Raw genomic sequence first — 17728 nt, forward strand, 5'->3', positions numbered from 1 at the left:
AGAGCACTAGCAACTTAGCTACAAGCGATAGAACGTATTGATGGGGACATTATGCCCCGTTAGTTGGTTATGTTATCTGTGTGGCGCTAATATTTGCACACATTTTTTGTAACAGGTGACGCATATTAAGGGAGAGCTAGTACGGATCCCCGTCACGTCGTTTCGAGTTGTTACGTGGCGCTATTATCTGCGCACGTTTTTTGGCAACAGGTGACGTTCATTGAGGGAGAGTTATTATGAATCCCCGTCACGCCGTTTTTAATATATATTAGGATATCCGTCCGTGAAACAGACAAGTAAGTAGTCTTTTTGTAGTACTACTTATTATAAGATAAGAACATAGGGGTAAAACTCTAAGGGCCACGAGGTAGATGGGAGCAGGATATGCTGCTTGTGTAATAAGAAAAACATAGTTTTCATGTAAGTAGTGCTTCACATGAGTACGTATTATTATGTCTTTTACACTAGGTGAGATGCACATGAGGACAGATAGCTCGGATCTCTGTCTCCTCGACGTATAATACATATCAGGATCATTAACGACAATCTAAATTGAACATCGTTTTTCAATATAGAGAAGTAAGTGGTTCTCTCTGATTACAATATATACTGTGTTGGCTCCTTACGAGCTAAGGGGATAGTTCCTTCCCGGGAATAACTGTATTTTGCACAAGTTAGGAGCATTAATAATCATAGAATAACTTAATAGTGCCCTACTAAGTATCCATGAAAGTATTATTAGCCAGGTTTTGATAAATAGAGAGACACTGGTAAAGCTAGAAATCAGAGAATGGAGTATTCATTCCATAATAGCAATATAAAACAAAAAACTTTCTTTCTTTCAATAGGTCCCGGATTTAATAACGAGGACTTAAAGCCTATAAACCTGTCTTGATAAAGATGGATTAACAAGATTTACCATCGAAACGCGTCGACGCTTCTCAACTACACAATCTTGGGAGAACCGTGGTTTCAGGAGTAGATATAATTGTGCAATATATCACAAACTACGGACATTGACTCATTACCCAATAGGATGTGTAACAAATGACAAAGCATACTGTCTCTCGTTGTTTTCTGTTATGCGGGCTCATAACAGGTTGTTATATGTATTTGAACTAATATCTGTCAAGTAGTATATGGTGTGAAATTCTGTGTTTTTAAATATTCATGCAAATGTATGATCTGTTTTTATGAAATACATGTATGTACATTTTTTAGAAAAAAATTTTTTTGCATAATAAATGTGATTAATATATCATGATTATTTGAGTGTAATTGGATTGATTGTGGTGTTATGTGATACTAGTACTGTACCATTGTGTCCCAGCAGAGGGATTGCATCTTTTGTTGTGATATTAGTACCCCATTCCCTTGGAAGATACAAGGGGTCGCTCTCGCTCATATATCTAAAATATTATTAACGCCCCTGATTTTCGGCAAATTCTGATTAATACTCTTGAGAAAAGGTAAGACAAAAATCCAAAGAAGAATTTCCATCAAAGAGCACCACCCACTACTGGCCTCTCTGATAGCTTCTCTGCATGAGATATGTAAATTTCTAAGGGCTCACTTGCACCTTCTCTGAAGTGTGCTTGCCTGGGTAATACTGTCTCTCTCAAAGTCCAGGAGTTCTTGAAGCCTGGTACTTCCTGCTGTGAAGATGGGTGTATCTGTACTTATAATGCTTTGCTTGGTACATTGTCTGAAGACTAAATAAAGGGCTGCAGAGTTAGAAATCTTGTTTGTTTGTAGCTGCCCATTTCCAGACTCTACCATTAGGATCAGAATACAGACGAAAGCAACCTACCAGGTACTAACTTCTCTGGCATTGAAGACTATAATAAGGTGAATGTTCACATCAGTGAATATGAAGCACTTAAAGTATTACTGGTCTTGCATCCAGAACTCCGTTGAAAAGAACGTGATGACATTGATACACCAGACCAATGATGGAGCTAACAATCACTAACACTCCTCAAGAGAGCAAGTAATTGTTGGAGATACATCTCCAAGGAATACAAAACAGACAAGGTAGGCTGTTGTAGTAAAGGTGTGGGTAATATCTAAGTGGTAAATAAGCAGGTGTTTGTTCTCCAGTACCACGAGTAAATCATCTTGCTATCAATGGAAAATCTAAATGTAAGACTTTTAAGGTCGTTTAGAGTATTTAAAGATTGGCTGAAGAAAGTCATCCTCCAGAAGTCGAAAAATGCCCCATCTAACAAACCTGTGGTTTGACCACCCCATTTTGAGATATTCTAAGTGCCCGATTCCCTGCTGTGGTGCTGTAGCTGTGTTATTAACACATTGGATATAGGGAGCGCTTTGGAGTATTACTTTTAAGAACAAAATCAAACAGATTCAACCAAGCAACTTTAGGCTTATATGTTAGTGCAGGTAAAGAATTGACTTAGCAGTCCATTTTTAGGTAGCTTGTGGAAGGCATTTCTTTGTGCTATGCTAAAACAGATTGGTTGCTTCTGGGTCACTATGGGTACATTCCCCCAAAGGTAAAGCAACTACCTTGGCATTTTGTTGTAAAATCTATCATCTAGAGATTAGTCGAAGGGCAGCTTAAAGGTCTGTGCATAGTTTTTGTGCTCCTTATTGCTTAGATTCAGAAACGAAATCTAAAATCCAGCTGTGTTTGACACCCCTCCTATCAGGGATCTTTTTTCCCCTCTTTGAACTGTCCAGTTATCCACCTCCCACTGTTTTGCATTCAGTTCTAAGATTACAAATATTTCTCTTGCAGAAGGAAATGTTACAAACCTTTAACAATATTCATTCAGTGAGGGATCCTCTCCAGATAGAGAACAAGTCCTCCTGTGATTCACTACTGGTTGTTCTTAGGCTCCATAGACCTCCTAGGAAAAGAACTGAAAAAAAATACCTGCATATGAATTCATTTTTCTGAGAAGAAATTTAAAGATTATATTTTCCTGCTTGATATTTTGAGAAAGTAGAAAGTTTTAAAATTTGCTTAAATTTGGTCATGTTTGAGGTCCAACATGTCAACAGATAATAAGTCTAAAGGTTGGGGATCTAAGCAATATCTCTCACTGGAGAACTGTTGCTAGAGATAATTAACTGTTCGAGGCATATGAGCTGCAGATCACACACTAAGGATAAGATCGCCATCTGGTGTTGGGCTCGGATGATTGCAGGTTGTTGTTGTCTTCGGAAGAAGTCTTTGGTCACGAGATTGGTGACTCCTCCCCTGGACAACAGTGCGCATGGGCATCCACTCCATCCTCAGATTGTTTTTTTCCGCCATTGGGTTCGGATGAACTTTTTTCCGCTCCAGCAGAAAACTTATAGCAATCACTACAACTCTCATAATTTCAAACTCAACGTCGAAAACCTTATCGGACCGACTCCGGACGCGGCTGATGGAAAGGACACCTTTTAAAAAATACCCCCAATGTGGAGCAAAGTTCCCTCATAGCGATCACCACGAGGTCTGTAATTTGTGCCTTTCACCAGACCACAACGAATCCAGCTGTCAAGCCTGCGCCGCGTTCCGTTCGAAGAAAACCATCCGGGACCGAAGAGCTCGACGCCATATCCTGGCCAGGCCGGTTCCGGAACCAGAAGACATCTTTGCACAGGATGTCCCTGACGATGACTCCGAAGATCTCCAGATCGTGTCCGAGGCCGACGATTCAGATCCGGGGCAGCCTGTGAGTACCAGCCCCCCTACCCCAACACCATCCAAAAAGACATTGGTCAAGACTCTGCCAGCTGGGCCCAGTCGCGACCCAAAAACATCTTCTGAAGCTCCGGCCCGGCTCCAAAGAGAAGTAAGCCTGCAGGCAGCTCGGGCTCGAGCAAACCTCATGTCATTGTGCCTATTATACCTTCGGCACCGAAGCAGGCTTCGAGACCGAAATCTCCATCGGGCCCGAAACGTCACTCGGCACCGACACCAAAAGGCTCGTCGGCACCGAAAGGCTCGTCGGCACCGAAAGGTTCTTCGGCACCGAAAAATCCACCAGACCCGAAAAGTTCTTCGGCACCCAAAACATCTTCGGTGCCAAAACAAGTCCATAAAGAACCAAAAAAGTCGGCACCAAAGCCGCCTTCGGACAGTGAAGAACTCTTTCGGCCTGATCGCCACTTCACCCATACGTCCTTCCTCTCCTACATTACCTCCTATTCCATCCCCCCAACCCCAACCCCCACCGCCTTCACCTCTACCATCTCCTTCTCACACACCACCTCCACAGGATGATGATGATTTTGGGGGAGGAGGAGACCCATATTTCTTTACTTATCCCACTGATCCTACTGATCCCTTTACACTCCCGGACACAGCAAAAGTAGATGACTGGACTTACCCTATGCCTGATGTCCCGGACCCCGCTCCATACCCCTCAAAACCCTCCCCTCCTGATGACCATTTAGGGTTCGGTCAGCTTATTAACAGAGCAGCATAGTTTCATGGTGTCACCATGCACACCGACACTCCTGAGGAAGATTTTCTACTCGACACTTTTGAACAGTCCCAGAAAACAGTCCACATTCTACCCATGATTAAGGGAGTGACAAAGCATGCCACTGAGGTTTTTAAAGACCCTGTCAGGGCCGGGGTTCTCAACCCCAGAATAGAAAAAAAATACAGACCGGCGCCACAAGATCCTGCGTACATCAAGGCGCAACTCCCCCTAGACTCACTAGTCGTCTCAAATGCCAGAAAACGGGCCAACTCCCAAACAACCGGAGACACGCCACCCCCAGACAAAGAGTCTAAACTCCTGGAGGCTTCCGGCAAAAGGGTTGCCGCCCAAGCGGCTAACCACTGGCGTATCGCAAATACACAAGCCCTATTGGCTCGTTATGACAGAGCCCATTATGATCAACTAGAGGATCTCTTGCAACACCTGCCTGAACCTTTCAAAACACAGGCCACTGACCTCATCCAAGAGGGCAAGCTAATATCCAGTGCCTCCTTTAAATGTGCATTAGACGCAGCGGACACCGCCTCTAGGGCAGTCAACACAAGCGTATTGCTTAGACGCCACGCATGGCTGCGCATTTCCGGCTTCAAGCCGGAAGTACAAACCTCCATTCTTGCTCAACCCTTTAATCAGGAGCAACTATTCGGCCCTGCAGTAGACACTGCCCTAGAAAAAATGAAGAAAGATAATGAGACTGCCAAATCTATGGGAGCATTGCAGTCTACTCAACCCAGAGGCTCCTTTCGTCGCTCCTTTTATAGAGGAGCTTCCAAAAATGTGGGAACAGACAACTCTTCCACCTTCAAAGCATCAGGTCAAACATCCCCTAACAGAGGATATTTTAGAGGAGATTATTGGGGAAACAATAATAAAGGCCGAGGATGGGGCAACAACAACAATACCCGCACCTCTACAGCCACCAAACAGTGACTTGCCACCACTCCCCCCAGACCATTCCACTCCGGTCGGGGGCAGACTTCAACAGTTCCTACCTGTCTGGAATACCATCACTACAGACAGGTGGGTAAGACAAATTATCCAATCTGGTTACTGCCTCGAACTCATAAACCCGCCCCCAAACATACCACCCAGGCACCGTCCCATGACGTCTCACCACCTCACGCTCCTCAAACAAGAAATCCAGTCTTTGCTTCAAAAAAACGCAATTGAACCTGTTCCACTACAACATCAGGGCACAGGAGTATATTCCCTATACTTCCTCATTCCCAAAAAGGACAAAACCTTAAGACCCATACTGGACCTCAGACTACTAAACCAGTACATACAATCGGATCATTTCCACATGATCACTCTCCAAGAGGTCCTTCCATTACTTCAAAAAGGAGACTTCCTTGCCACATTAGACCTCAAGGACACATATTTTCACATCCCTATGCATCCCGCTCACAGGAAGTATCGACGATTCGTGGTAGACGGTCAGCACTATCAGTTTACAGTTCTCCCATTCGGAGTAACAACTGCACCCAGGGTGTTCACCAAATGCTTGGCAGTTGTGGCAGCATATCTCAGGAGACAAGAAATCCATGTCTTCCCCTATCTGGACGATTGGCTCATAAAAGCCAATACTCTAGACAAATGCGTTCACCACACCCACCGCACTATTCAAACCCTACACAACTTGGGATTTACCATCAACTATCCCAAATCTCAACTACAACCCTCCCAAGTACAACAATACCTGGGAGCCACCATAGACACAGCCAAAGCCGTAGCTTATCCCAGCATAGCCAGGATAGCCAACATACAAAGTCTGATCAAAACATTTCAAACCCAACACTCTCTTCCAACAAGAGTGTTCATGCAACTCTTAGGCATGATGGCATCATGCATCTCCATAGTACCCTACGCACGCCTTCAAATGCGTCCCCTACAGGAATGTCTAGCACAACAGTGGAATCAGGCCCACGGACAACTTACCGATCTGGTGTTGGTGGACAGCCGCTCTCTTCGTTCACTGAAATGGTGGAACACCATCAACCTGTCTAAAGGGCGGCCGTTCTTGGAGCCCCTTCCACAAGTTGTGCTGACCACCGACGCATCTCTCACGGGGTGGGGAGCCCATGTCCTTCAACACACCACTCAGGGACGGTGGACCACTCAACAAAAACAGTTCCACATCAATCACCTAGAACTTCTAGCGGTGTTCCTAGAACTGAAATCCTTCCAAGTGCATCTACAAAACAAAACTGTCCTCATCCGCACGGACAACATGACCACAATGTATTACATACAGAAACAAGGAGGGACACATTCTCTACAACTGTCCCAACTGGCGCAACAAATTTGGAGATGGGCAATTCCCCAAAACATCTACCTGCTAGCAGAACCCCTCCCAGGGGTTCAGAACCAGGTGGCCGACCTCTTAAGTCGCCACACACAGCAGATACACGAATGGGAACTACACCCCAAAGTCTTACTCCCATTCTTCCAAAAGTGGGGACAACCAGACATAGACCTGTTCGCCACACAAGAAAACGCAAAATGCCCAACCTTCGCCGCCAGGTTCCCACACCCACGGTCAAAGGGCAATGCAATATGGATGAACTGGTCAGGCAGATTTGCGTACGCTTTTCCGCCTCTCCCTCTCATTCCATTTGTGGTACGCAAACTGAAACAACAGTCGCTGACACTCATCCTAGTGGCTCCCACTTGGGCACGTCAACCCTGGTTCACCACACTTTTGCAACTATCGCTGGTTCCACATCAAAAACTACATCTCTCCCCGGATCTCTTAACCCAGAACCATGGAGAAATCAGACACCCAGATCCTCAAACACTGAACTTGGCAATCTGGCTCCTGAAGTCTTAGAGTTTGGGTACCTTAACCTTCCTCCAGACTGTATGAATATCATTAAAGAAGCCAGGAGACCTACTACTAGGGCATGCTATGCTGCAAAATGGAAACGATTTGCCATTTACTGCGCTAACAATGACCTACAACCACTGGATGCTTCCATCCAAAACATCATTTGCTATTTATTGCACTTGCAAAGATGCAATTTAGCGTATTCCTCTATACGTCTACATCTAGCGGCATTAGCAGCCTATTTGCAAAATAGACAACACCTGTCCCTCTTTAAGGTACCAGTCATTAAAGCATTTATGGAGGGTCTTAAAAGACTTATTCCTCCAAGGTTACCACCTTCCCCGGTGTGGAACCTTAATATTGTTCTAACAAGGCTCATGGGTCCACCATTTGAACCAATGCACAAATGCGAACTGCAGTTCCTAACATGGAAAGTGGCTTTCCTCATCGCAATCACATCCCTGCGAAGAGTAAGTGAAATACAAGCCTTAACTCTCGAAGAACCCTTCCTACAACTACATCGGAACAAAGTGGTTCTTAGGACGAATCCAAAATTCCTCCCTAAAGTCATTTCCCCTTTCCATCTAAACCAGTCAGTGGAACTGCCAGTCTTCTTCCCTAATCCAGACTCAGTAGCCGAGAGGGCACTTCATACCTTGGATGTTAAAAGAGCCTTGCTCTATTACATCGACAGAACCAAACCTTTTCGGAAAACCAAGCAACTGTTTGTTGCTTTCGCTCCACCAGACAAAGGCAACCCTATTTCCAAATCGGGTATTGCCAGATGGATAGTCAAATGTATACAAATATGTTACCAAAAAGCTAAACGTACTCTTACCGTTCCCCGTAGGGCGCACTCCACGCGTAAAATAGAGGCCTCTATGGCATTCTTAGGGAACATCCCCTTAGAAAACATTTACAAAGCAGCCACATGGTCTACTACACACACCTTCACTAAGCATTACTGTGTTGATGTGCAATCCAAACAACAAGCTTCAGTAGGCCAAGCTGTCCTATAAACTCTATTCCAAACTGCTGCAACTGATACAGGTGACCACCGCTAGGGGAAACACTGCTATATAGTCTATCCTTAGTGTGTGTGATCTGCAGCTCATATGCCTCGAATGGAATATGCTACTTACCAGTATGCATCTGTTCTTGGCATGTTGCGCTGCAGAGCCACACACGCCCACCCGCCTCCCCGGGACCTGTATCTGTTACAGCATTGTCTTAATTAGACACTACACATGGACATCCTTTCTCTTTACTTCTTACACACTCCATCATTTCCCATCATGGCGAAAAACAATCTGAGGATGGAGTGGATGCCCATGCGCACTGTTGTCCAGGGGAGGAGTCACCAATCTCGTGACCAAAGACTTCTTCTGAAGACAACAACAACCTGCAATCATCCGAGCCCAACACCAGATGGCGATCTTATCCTTAGTGTGTGGCTCTGCAGCTCTACATGCCAAGAACAGGTGCATACTGGTAAGTAGCATATTCCTTCCTTATTTTATATTTCCTCTGCACATATTCCTCAGTGCTAATACCACAGTCCTGTTTTGTTTTTTAAATCTGTTTATTAGCATTTGGTTGAAAACAAACACAAAGTTCCGATTTAGGGGTCAATACTGCAGTCATTCTAATTATGTTTTCTTTCTTGCAAAAGCTTGTTTTTAAGTGTCAATACCTTGATAATGTAATGTGATCACTGTGCTTTTCTCTCACATGTACAGGTGCAGCAGTGTGTGGAGTTACTCAGCAGGGCCAGGACACCCATCATTCTGCTTGGCAGCCAGGCAACACTGCCTCCCACATCAGCAGTAGAGCTCAGGTAAAAAGTTCACCTTAGCCAAGTGTTCTGCTGTTTATTTAGAACACCCTACCTATGAATGGTTATCACAGGTAGTGTGCTCAACATAAACAGCAGAACTCTTCACTAAGGCGCTGATTTTAGAGTTGTGGATCTAATTTTGTGTTGGAAAGATTTTGTGACCACCTTGTGACTTAGAGCCCGATTTATATCTTGGTTGTATGCATACTCCATTGCAACAGTGATGGGGTAAACATAACTACAAAATAAAGGCCTGCCCAACAAATTTAAAAGTAGGCATACTTGGGTTTAATTGTGGCAGAGACTACTCCATCTCTGGCCTGTTAAACCCTTCTGACGGCCCGGTGGAGTAAGGGCTGTTGGAGGCAGACCACCAATTCTGCCCACCTAATTTATATGGGCAAAATTAGAGGTCAGTTTTCATTGCCCATCATCACCAGGAAAACCATGGCTGTAAGGGGTAGTGAAAACTGCTAAATTTTCCCCTCGTCATGGGACAGGACTCCCATTGCAAAGGGAGCAGTTTCTTTTTTATTTTCAAAAAGAAAATCCCACTTCGGGATTTCTTTCTCAATGGAAAAAAAAAAACAGTTGTGGCAGGGCTCAATCATGTTGACGGAGCCCTGCACCAAACTGTAAACAGTATTGACAGGATCCACTGTGACGGTATCTCGTGCCAATGCTTTAGAAGTAAATACCAGCTTGTCAGTAGTTTCTAAATTAGGCAGGCGACACCTCTGTCAGGGCAACAAAGTAATTTACTCCATCTAAAGGAGGATGGGAGCACGCTGCCTCACATCTCAACGCTCGGTTTGCCCCAATGGATCATAGTAAATGCAGCGCATGATAACACTTCAGTTGTAGTCATTCATTTTTCACCCTTGTTGGTGCATCTTGTGCTGTGTAATTCTAGACACGTGTTTCTGGATTCATTCCTTCATCAGTAGAGAGCAAAACGTAGTTTTGTGGGGTGCATGAAATGCTGCCCAAAGTCTTATCTGGTCTCTGCACCAATCACTGGGCACAGGTACATAAACACAAGCTCGTTAGCTTAGTATCTTCAGGGTGCCTTTTCAAACAGGAGGGTGGGAGGACACTTGGAGCACACATGAGCTTAGTGTGACCGATGCAGGTTGTGACTTGCATACCATTGCAGCTTTCGTTACCATTGTGCGCTAGGACGTGCCTAGCTACCACTCCGTGGGAGCCATATTGAAAAGGGTTGCCTTCCAATATTTGTACTTGTTTTATGTTTTTAAAATTCTTCACTTTCATGTTAGTTTACTTTTACTTTACCAGTAAGACTCAGAGAGCAGGGAAGCCTGTCCTCTCTCGGGGTTGCTGGACCCTGGTTAAAAGCCTGTGTTCTTTTGTCCAACTGTTTGTTGCTTAGCGCTCTCAGTACGCTGGGACATGCCCACCTGGACGATTGGCCTTGAATGGGTGCGTATTTAAAGAATGCTGAAGCGCGTCCGTGCAGCTTACTCGGACGGATGCTGGTTGTAACTTGCATAACATTGCAGCTTTCGTTTCCTTGTATAGCACGTTGTGCACTCGGAGGTGCCTGGCTTCTACTCTGTGGGAGCCATATTGGAAAGGGTTGGCTTCCAATATTTTTACTTGTTTTATGTTTTTGAAATTCTTTACTCTTATGTTAATTTACTTTTACTTTACCAGTAAGACCCAGAGAGCAGGGAATCCTGTCTTCTGAGTCCAGGGTTAATGGACCATGGTTAAAAGCCCTTGTTCTTTTCCCCAACTGTTTGTTGCTTAGTGCTCTCAGTGCACTAGGACACACCCACCTAGACCAATTGGCTTTGATTGTGGGCGTATTTAAAGAATGCTGAAGCTTGTCTGCGCCAAAGGCAAACCCGTCTGCGCCCATCCGCTTTCTGACCGCACCAGCCCCCCTGGATCTTTCAAGCCAGAAACTAGAGTCATCATTAGTTACTCCAGGTCCGATCTACATGTACCGCAGTTATTTTTCACAGTTCATTAACTGCAGTATTCCAAACAGTTTCTACTTCTGTCTGTAAGGCTCTATCTTTCAGTTTTCTTCTCTCCCATCATTACTCTTTTAAAGGCATACCACTTTACAGACTGCCAGGTCCAAGGAATGCGTTTTTGGCTGACATCGGGACCCTTTTAGAGGACGGGCCCTGTACTGATACCTTCACCATACTTGGTGATTTTACCTTTAATCTGGAATGATCGACGGATGTAGACACTGCTACCTTGCTTGATGTTATGTGCAGTACTGAATTACCACAGTGAGTACAAGCCCGCCCCATGCCGCAGGCCATACCCTGGCTCACTGCCGCTTACCTGGACTGATCATTTAGCGATCCAATTTGAGCTGTGTCTTCTAGACCGGCACTGTGTCCAGGCTTGGCGAGCCTGGAATAAAATCAAGGGATCTGAGTTAGGAAATGATCTTACCTCTACCACTCGACCGTTGCTGGTGGAGATAGAGGAGGCTACCACATGGTACACAGAGAGGGTGGAGGCAGCATGTAGGACCTTGGTGCCCAAAAAAACACTAAATATGAAATGCTCCCAGCCAACGGCACTGTGGTATTCGGAGGAACTTCGGGAACAAAAACTGACTTGTAAACGCTTAGAACGCAATTGGAGAAAGAAGTAAAGGACGTAGAAAAAGAGCAATGCAAACAAAGTCTCATGGTATATAAAACGCTTGTACTTAAAACTAAAGAAAGCATTTTTGCAAAACAGATTATGACGGCCAAATGCTCAACCAAAGAGCTTTTTAGGACTATATCTAGATGAGCCTCCCCCTGTCCCCCAAATATTGCCAGCAGCCAAGCGTTTCTGAGGATATTGCTGCTTTCGTTTGGCAGAAAGTAGAACACATTTTTTCCTCCTTCACCCTATCTTCGGCCTGCAAAATGGACATTTTACCGTCATTATGTAATATGTGACGTCATCAGCAGTGCATGGCGGGGCGCGAGTTATAGTTAGTTCAACTAACTATAACTGGTGAATTTCTATGGTTTTGTACAAGTGAAATGTCCAACCAACTATAACGTCCCTGAAACCTGTTTTTTTCAGTGAATTTCAATGTTTTTTTAAATGCTAATTTCTAACTATAACGTCCCTGAAACCTATGGTTTTTTCAGTGGATTTCAAAGGTTTTTCAAATGCTAATTTTTAAGTATAATGGTGCTTATACCTATGTTTTTTTACTGAATTTCTAGAGTTTGTTAATTTGTAAGTGTAATATTTATTATACAATGTTATATGCTTTTCTGAAACATCCAATTTAAAAAAAAGAAATTTTAAACTAATATTGTATAATTATTTTGTTTTATTTTTTTATTTTAATATAATTATGTAATGTCCTTTGTCTTTTCAAATGTATATTTTTTTTCAAAAACATATTGGAGTCTCGCACCCAACGCACACCTAACACAGCGGGTGCGCGTATTACAGCCGCCATATTGGAAAAGTCGTGAAGGAGCCGCATATGGTCTGCGACGGATGCGTGGCTCCGTGTTACGTCATATATGTATAACATCACGTCATGTGCGTGATTGGTATGCGATGGGTGTGCGATGCCTGCTCCTGTGTATTAGCGTCATGTGCGTGTTTCGGTACGCGACGTGTGCGCGGTGGCGGGTCCCGAGTGATGTCAAATGCGTGCTGGGGCGCACTGGGTGCGCGACTCCCACAAAAGTTTTTATAATGTAAAACTTTATGTATGTAACTTTAATATACATATCGGGGCTAGAGATTATCTAAACTATTTATAAAAATAATATATTTGTACTTGTAATAAACTTATTATTGTTAAATATATTTTCGATAAGTCGCGTCAGGTGCGTTCTCCATGCGTGTTGGGTGCGCGACTCATGTGACCTTAAAAAAAAGCATTTGATTGGTTCATATAACATTTCCCACTGTAACAGTTGAAGGACCCCACCCATTTTAATCATTCTGTTTGGAGCAGCTTATGATAGACATATCCTCTCCTTGCAGAACTTCTTTGGGTTTTTCTTGGTGTTGTTTAAAAACTTTCCAGCAGCAATGGCATCTGGACAGCAACAAGTTCATGTTTCTTCAGATGAAGAAGTCTTGGAGGAAGAACCACCAAAGCAGAGGCCTGAATCTGTGGTTTGGAAATTTTTACTTTTCCTGCTGGAGAAAAGAAGGTGAATCCGAGGAAAGTCACATGCTTGCTGTGTGAGAGGGTCCTGTCGAGAGGCAGTGATAAAAAATATTCATGCGGTACAGCAAGTCTGTATAAACCTCTCCACACCATTCAGCCCCGGAACCTTGCTCGGAAAGAGCTAAAACGAGGATCAAAGAATCCAGCACCAGGTGTTCCAAGCGCTTCACGAGCGTCAGCATCTTTACCTCCTTTGGACATTAGGCCTGAATTTGCCTTCCTGCAGCAGCACTGCATTAAGTGCAAGAAAGTTATTTGTTATGGCGAGCAGTAGGTGGATGCTGTTTGTGCAGCACCACCGTTGTTAAATTTTGTTTTTGTTTTTTTTGGAATGACATTTAATTCCAAAAGTTAACTGTTTATTCCGTTCCTTTATTCCCCCAGTTTTTAAAAGAACACCCCAAAAAATTCAAAATTGTTAAAAAAAATAAATACAAAAAAAATATAAAAGAAAAAAGAAGAAAAAAAAGAGTTCTTCTCAGAACTACCTTGTCTGGTTAACAAAAGAAAAATAATTGCATGGTAATGTCTGAAAGTTTCCTTGAGTATATCTGTAGAGCATGATTGGCTGAAAGAATGCATTAGTAGTGTATGATGATTATATGAATGCATCAATAGCGCCTGCATGATTGCACAAGTTGATTTCTAACGCATGAGGAGGATATTAAATTGGAGGTGCTTAGGGGAGTGCAAAAATGGTGCACCTTTGATTGTAGCACTGCATATCTTAATGCTTGAGTGATTGTACAAATACATAGATAGTGACTGGATACTTACAGTGCTGCAAGTTGAGAGCACGGTGAGTTTATAAGTGCTTGTGTTTTGGCACAGTGATTAGATAAGGACATGGTTCTGTCAGAATGATTGAAGGAATGGGCGGAGAGTGACAGTGCGATTGCTGGACTGCATGGCTACTACTTGGGTAATTGCAGAAGTGAATCAGTAGTGTGGAGGGGGGTAAGGGGACTGCATAGATTGTGCACCTTTGAATGTAGCACTGCATGTGTTAATGCTTGAGTCACTGTACAAGTACGTGGATAGTGACTGCATACTTAGTGCTTAGGTATTGGCGGAGTGATAGGATAAGTAGATAATGCTGGATGGGTGATTGGAGAAGTGTATGGGACTGACAGGAGGATTCCTAGACTGCATAGGTACTAACTGGGTATTTAGAAGAGTGTACCAATAGTATGTAGCTGGTTAGAGGTCTGCATGCATAGTGCACAGAATATTGTAGCTGTACTTGTGTTAGTGGCTAGGCCATTCCATAAGTACATGACTAGTAACTAGAATGATTACAGTGCTGCAAACGGTGTGCATGGTTAATTTTTAAGTGCTTAGGTATTGGCAGTGATAGGATAAGTAGATAGTGGTGGATAAGTGATTGGAGAAGTGCATGGGACTGACAGGAGGATTCCTAGGCTGCATGGGTACTACGTGGGTATTTACAGGAGTGTATCAATAGTATGAATCTGGTTAAAGGTCTGCATGCATAGTGCACAGAATATTGTACCTCTACTACTGTTACTGGCTAGTACATGACTAGAAAGTACAATAATTACAGTACTGCAAACAGAGTGCATGGTAAATTTATAAGTGCTTAGGTATTGGCAGAGTGGTGAGATAAGTAGATAGTGCTGGATGGGTGATAGGAGAAGTGCATGAGACAGACAAGAGAATTGCTAGACTGTATAGCTACTAACTGGGTAGTTACAGAGCAGGGTGAGTTTATAAGTGCTTGTGTTTTGGCACAGTGATTAGACAAGGGCATGGTTCTGTCAGGATGATTGCAGGAGTGGACAGAGAGTGACAGTGTGATTGGGGCACTGCATGGCTACTACCTGGGTTATTGCACGAGTGAATCAGTAGTCTGCAGAGGGTTAGGGGACTGCATAGATTGTGCCCAAGTCATTGTACAAGTGCATGGATAGTGAATGGATACTTAGAGTGCTGGTAGTTGACAGCAGGGTGAGTTTATAAGTGCTTGTGTTTTGGCACAGTGATTAGATAAGGACATGGTACTGGCTGAATGATTAGAGTATTGCAAGGAGACCAGCTTAGGAAATTCATAACTGCGTGGATATTGACAAGAGGTATTGAATTAGTACATGCTACTAGTAGATGACTGAAGAACTGCATTATGAGTAACAGAGTGAATGGTGGACTGTATGGTTAGTACCTGAGGTATTTAAGACATTAATGAACAGTGAGTAGGTGGTTAGAGGTTTGTATGGATAAGGCACAGGTGAATGTAGTAGTGGATGGATAGTGTTTGGATTACTTAATCTTACCTTTACAGTAGTAGATATCAAAATATTCTAAACATTTTTTGCTGTTGTTTTTTATAATTTAAATTTGAAAAACTTTCGAACTTTAGAATTTGGGTCTGTAAAAGAAAAAAAAATTACAGTTATAATATATAATGGTATTATAATTTTAAGAACACAACATATTTTAGCATTATATAAATTATTTAGTTTGCCTTTTTTGCTGTTCTCAGAATAAATTGAATTTCACTATAGATAGTGATTTCAATGTTACTCATCATTTAACAGCAGGCAAAAAAACCAATCGATAAGATTGTTAAAAAAAAACAAATCTGTGTCAAAAATATTTTCATCATAGCCAACTATCTCTGCACATTGCATTAAAAAACATCCTCAATAACGTTGCATATAATACAAATGTCAAATATTTAAAATGCTTCTTTCTAAGAGAATTTTGTAACTACAGTATGAAACAAAAGAAAACCTCGATTCTCCATAATTTGCTGTTGGAGATTTTCTAGAAAAAATACAACATTCACCACTACATTAGCATTGCAGTTGATACCTAAACTATTTTCTAACTGGTATCCTACAATCTCTTCAATAGTGTCCTTTTTCTTTTTGTTTGGAATCTCAACATTATCTTGATGTTTTTTCTTCTTTTCAACTTAACTACAGATATTCTCATATCTTAGTTTTTGATCTGCTACACGCTTTTCATAAACCGGATATTCACCTAAATTGGGAGCATACAGTCTTCTTAACCGATTATACTCTCTTACACAATTTGCATCTGCACTAATCTTTCTCTCATCAAAATCAATCAAATGCAATCCAGATAAAGTTCTGACTCGGGACAAAGCAACATATGCCATACCCTCTTTAAATACGGTACTTCCAATGTTTACCTAACCACTGTCTACACTTAAACCTTGAGATTTATGAATAGTCACCGCATATGCCAAATAAAGAGGAAACTGTTTTCTACGAACATATAAATCTTTAACAAGCAAAAAATGAACAGAACAACAAGCAATTTGTTTTACTTCTTCAATCTGATCAAATTTGATTTTCAAAAATTCAATTCCATCTCTATTTAGATAATTAACAAAATCAACAACTTTTCCCATTGCTCCATTTACTAAACCTTTTTCCACATCCAAATTACGCCGTCAAATTACCCGACAGTTTACACATACATATAATTTCTAAACCAGCAGTTTTAGATATAGATTTTTCCAAATAATCCAATTTTGTTTTTAATTTTCTGTCAATATAATAGTAATTCCTTCATGCTCTATTTTATCAATGGCTTCCATTTTTATTATTTGTTCATTTTCGAGCTTTAAAAGTTCTTCACTGAATGTAGAACACTCTCGCAGTGTGGGCATTAGGCAGAATATATAGATGTATTTTCTGCCATTTTTTTGTATATTTTTTCAGGAACTATATTTTCATTTGGAAACAAGTTTGTAAGTAGCCGACTTTGCAAAGCTTGTTTGCCATGTTCTGTCAATACTCCAATTCTTATATCTTGAAGAATGGTTCCATAATCTACATCATTTGCCTGTCTCATATTTTTAATAAATTCCTATGTATTAAAAATATGACCAAATGTTAACGTTTCCAAAACTTCCCAAAGACTTTCCGGTGTCTTCATGCATAGGCGTTTTAAATACTGGTTGCCCTTTTACAGGAGTAAGTTGCAGTAGATCACCAAAAACTATCACATGTTTTCCTCCAAATAAGACATCGTATTCCGTTTTTAAAATTTGCTGCATTCTTAAATGCACAAAGGCAAGCATTAAGTTTGAGACCATACTCACCTCATCTATAATTAGAAGTTTCATTTTCTTTAGTACTCTTGAAACTTCATAACAAGCTTCTCCAGATAGCTTGTGATATTCCAATTTATTTTTATGCTCTACAGGCAGCATTAGTAAACGATGTAATGTAATTCCTTTAATGTTGTGTGCTGCCAACCCAGTTTGAGCAGTTACAACACAAGACAAATGTGAGTCAGTTGTTTTCTGTAGATAACGGGTCAAAACTTAAATGAATAAACTTTTTCCTGTACCAGCTTGACCACTGACATGCATTCATTCGGATAGGTTGAAATGATGTGCATGTGCATTCTTTCTTTTCATG

At 42.1% G+C, this 17728-nt stretch overlaps 1 protein-coding gene across 7 annotated transcripts in view; it reads left to right on the top strand.

Annotated features, from left to right (window-relative positions):
- Positions 1–17728, top strand: part of HACL2 (2-hydroxyacyl-CoA lyase 2) — a 1062010-nt gene that overhangs the window by 457105 nt on the left and 587177 nt on the right. For all 7 annotated transcript variants that reach the window (XM_085638401.1, XM_085638399.1, XM_085638396.1 and 4 more), the window contains exon 8: positions 9030–9127. In XM_085638401.1, coding sequence (XP_085494527.1) covers positions 9030–9127 — 98 coding nt within the window. The remainder of the gene's footprint in view (positions 1–9029; positions 9128–17728) is intronic.

The sequence above is a fragment of the Triturus cristatus genome, chromosome 12, assembly GCF_964204655.1.
Source record: "Triturus cristatus chromosome 12, aTriCri1.1, whole genome shotgun sequence".
Lineage (NCBI taxonomy): Eukaryota > Metazoa > Chordata > Amphibia > Caudata > Salamandridae > Triturus > Triturus cristatus.